This window comes from Mus caroli, chromosome 17 (assembly GCF_900094665.2).
Source record: "Mus caroli chromosome 17, CAROLI_EIJ_v1.1, whole genome shotgun sequence".
Classification (NCBI taxonomy): domain Eukaryota; kingdom Metazoa; phylum Chordata; class Mammalia; order Rodentia; family Muridae; genus Mus; species Mus caroli.
In genome coordinates, this window is record NC_034586.1 from 83,235,658 (window position 1) to 83,239,134 (window position 3,477).

General features: G+C 44.9%; 1 protein-coding gene across 1 annotated transcript; it reads right to left on the reverse strand.

The window, feature by feature from the left end:
* Positions 1-1,004: 1,004 nt before the first annotated feature.
* LOC110312321 (uncharacterized protein C4orf3 homolog) lies at positions 1,005-3,082 on the reverse strand. Its single transcript, XM_021185818.2, has 2 exons — positions 3,042-3,082; positions 1,005-1,226 (listed from the first exon to the last, which is right to left on the reverse strand). Exons 1-2 carry the CDS (start codon positions 3,080-3,082, stop codon positions 1,019-1,021), a joined length of 249 nt encoding a protein of 82 aa, XP_021041477.1. The 3' UTR covers positions 1,005-1,018.
* Positions 3,083-3,477: the final 395 nt, after the last annotated feature.

Here is a 3,477-nt window from a genome sequence, read left to right on the forward strand (position 1 = left end):
GGTCTCGTAGTCCCGTACACTAAGACAGCTTTGCCCCCCAGTTTCCCCCATGTCACTGGAAACACAAGACATCTGCTCACACTCTGAAGATTCAGTGAGAAAAAGAAGAAAGCCCACGGTGAGAACTTAACAGACTTCTCCTTCTCCTGCCTTAGAAATGTTCGGCTGTGAGAACCAGTTGCTAGTGAAGTCTGGGCAGTGGCCGTAAGACCCTGAAAAAAAAAAAATCCCGGGTCAGAGGATTTATTTTTCAGTGATTAAACGTTTATTAGAGAAAATTAGTAAGCAGGTCCCAGAGTGTGGTAAACTCAGAGTCACCCCAGCCCTGTGTGCTAATACACATACTTCAGTTACACCTTGCACAAAAATTATCCGAGCAGATGCAACAGTATCCTAAGACAACTATAAACAGTTTACCAAATAGTGTGAATTATAAGGGAGAAGAACACCCCCTCTGAGTATTTTAGGCAGTTCTCATATACCGAAGAGCACTAAAACCAACAGTAAAGAACTTCTAATCACCCAGGTCTTAAAATGAAAAGGAACAGCTTCCAAAATGTTTCCAGTAGCTGCTTTGGGACTGTGGCCGTCCTGAGTAAGTTCAACTCTAGATAACTATTTTATAATAGCATAGTTTTAAAACAATAGTTGAGAAAGTAAGCTTCACAAAGATAATTTTTTTTTTTGTGATGTTCACTGCTGTGTCCAAACTGATGTCTGGGTAATAGTGAGGGGCCCAATATCTGTTGGGTGAGTAAATACCACATACATTTATTTCCCTTAAGTACTTAAGTTACAGACGTTTTTAAAGACGTATATTATATATTATTTAGCTACAATCATTACTTCAACCATTAAAAACAGGTTTTTAAACATACGGTACTGCTTTAGGGAGGTCAAGGGCTGAAGGAAAGGTCAGAGGTGTGGAAGTCAGCTGCTGGAAGCCCTCTTCACTCAAGAGTCTATAGTAGTTTTCAAGACTCACTCCAGAAGCCCCATTCTTGACTCAGCAAACCGGTCAGAGCAAGAGGTACACGAAGACGAACAAGGCCAGGTCGAAAAGGATGAAGAGCCAGAGATCCAGCCAGTAGGAGTGTTTCGGAAGCCCGTTCATCCCGGACTGAGGTGCCTCATCTTGGTTCCTCCTTCCAGCTTCGTACGAGCCCCTCCGTTCCCGGACACCGTCGGTACCAGGAGCCGCCTGGCTCACCTCTATCTCCGTGTCGCTTCACTTCCGCGCACCTGAGACCAAACCTGAAGACCGCTTCGTGCCCAGTCTAACAACCAATTCCGGGTAGCCCCCGGATTTTTTTTTAAGGTTTATTTTTATTTTTAATTATGTGTCTGTGTGTGGGTGTGTGCACTGGAGTGCAAGTGTCCCCAGAAGCCAGAGGTGTCAGGTGCCCGTGGAACTGTGCTGCTCAATATGGGTGATCTGCATGGGTAACAGGTCCTGGGTGGTCTGCATGGGTAACAGGTCCTAAGGAAGAAAAGGACAGGATGTTAAGTGCTGAACCGTCACTCCAGCTCTCAGAATATATTTTTCTTAATTTTAGCACATCTATTTCTCTCTCTCTCTCTCTCTCTCTCTCTCTCTCTCTCTCTCCATGTGTGTGTGTGTGTGTGTGTGTGTGTGTGTGTGTGTGTGTGTGTAGGTCAGAGGACAACCTGTTAGAGTCAGTTCTCTCTCTCCACCATACGGGTCTCAGGAATTGAACTTAGGTTTCAAGCTTGGTGGCAAGTGCCTTGGCCCACTGAGCCACCTCACTGCTCCCAAGCATGAGAATCTTTGAGTAAATCTGTAATAAAGGAGAGGAGTGTGCCTCATTAAGAGAATTATAATTAACTTGGGGCTGGAAAGATGGGCTCAGCAGTTAAGAGCACCGGTTGTTTCTTCCGAAGAACCTGGGTTCAATTCCTAACACCCACATGGCACCGACCAACCATCTGTCATTCCCGTTCCAGGAGATCCTATGGCCTCTTCTGCATACACCTGGTACACAGACTTACACACTACCAAAGCCCCTATGTACAGAAAATAATTAATAAATCTCAAAAGAAGCATAATGATCTCGAACTGAATATTGGCCTGACTGATACCAGTTATGCCTGTTTTATGCAGTGGGATTATCAATCTGGCTACTAAAGCAACAAACTCCTCAAGAAAATACATAAAGACAAGAATGCCATCTTGTTGAACCTTAGTATCCACAGAACCGTTTAATTGCTTGTTAAAGTGGAAGCGTTTCAGGTAGAGATACAGACCTGTAACTTAGAACTCGGGCAGCAGAGATGGGAGGATGAAGGATGAAAAGACCAGTTTTGCCAAGAAAAAAGGAGGGAAAAAGGAAATTTGGGCTGAGTGTGGTGGTACATGTTTGTAATGTTAGTAGGGTGGGGTTAAGAGCTGCAGAACCAGAGAGCGTCACATCCGGGTGAGGCGAGCCACCTTCAACTACAGGGTAAGACCTTGTCTCAGAAACTGACAAAACAGGACGTCTCTCCAGACTCCCGGAAGTTCCCTTTCCTTTCACAACCAGAACCAACAAAGGCAGGCTGCCTCCACACCCCTATTCTTGATTTTCTTCTTTCTCTTCTGTCTCCAATTCTTTATACTCTTCCTCAGTCCTGATGACTGCCAACTGGTGCTACAGGGTGATGACGGGCAGAGTCCCTAGGACACTGTCAAGCTGGCACATTCAGAGACTGGGATGATGTTTGTGTGTGGTTCATCGGAACTATGATGTATAGCTCAGCCTCCAGAGGAGCTTTGCAAACTTAGTTTTGTGATGTTTAATCTTTCTGAACATGTTGATATAGAGGGACGCTCAAGAGACGGGACAGATCATTCCAGGAAGGACTGCCGTCTAAGCATGAGTTTTATTTATTTATTTATTTATTTATTTATTTATTGTCTCCTTATCATGGATTGCAAACAGCGAGTATATTAGCTCTCAACCAGCTTCATGAGAAACCGTAGCAATAGATCTGTTTGCTGCTGCGTGGTTACCGAGAGAGGCAACTTCCTTGTAGTCACCTACATATGCCAGGCAGTGAGGTCATTAAACATGAAAGCCGCCATGTCTGAGGTGCGGCAGGTCTCTTCAGGGTACACACTGTTAATGAGCCTCATAAAGACCCACCCTCTCTGATCCTGCGATAAGGCAGAGGTGAAGGTCCAATCCTGTCTGCCAATTCCTACTTCCTTCTAAGTTACAGCGTGATCTGAAACCAACTGTCTCAGCTGGCTCAAAGGACTACATCTTTTTATTTTCTGAAGATGTTTTTATTTACTCTTTGTGTGTGAGTGCTTTGTCTGCATCTATGTTTGGGCCCCGTGTGCGTACCTGGCGTCCACAGAGGTCAGAAAAGCTTGTCATTCCCCTAGAACCAGAGTTAGAGATGGTTGTGAACCACCACGCAGGCCTTAGGAACTTGGATCTTCTGGAAGAGCAACAAGTTCTCTTAGCAGGAGTT

What these genes read in the sequence shown, in the direction of transcription:
- LOC110312321 (XM_021185818.2), bottom strand. Translation starts at nt 3,082, where the DNA reads ATGGCGGCTTTCATGTTTAATGACCTCACTGCCTGGCATAT. An exon ending in GACCTCACTGCCTGGCATAT is followed by an intron (nt 1,227 to 3,041) that starts GTAGGTGACTAC and finishes GCGGAAGTGAAG; the next exon opens with CGACACGGAGATAGAGGTGA.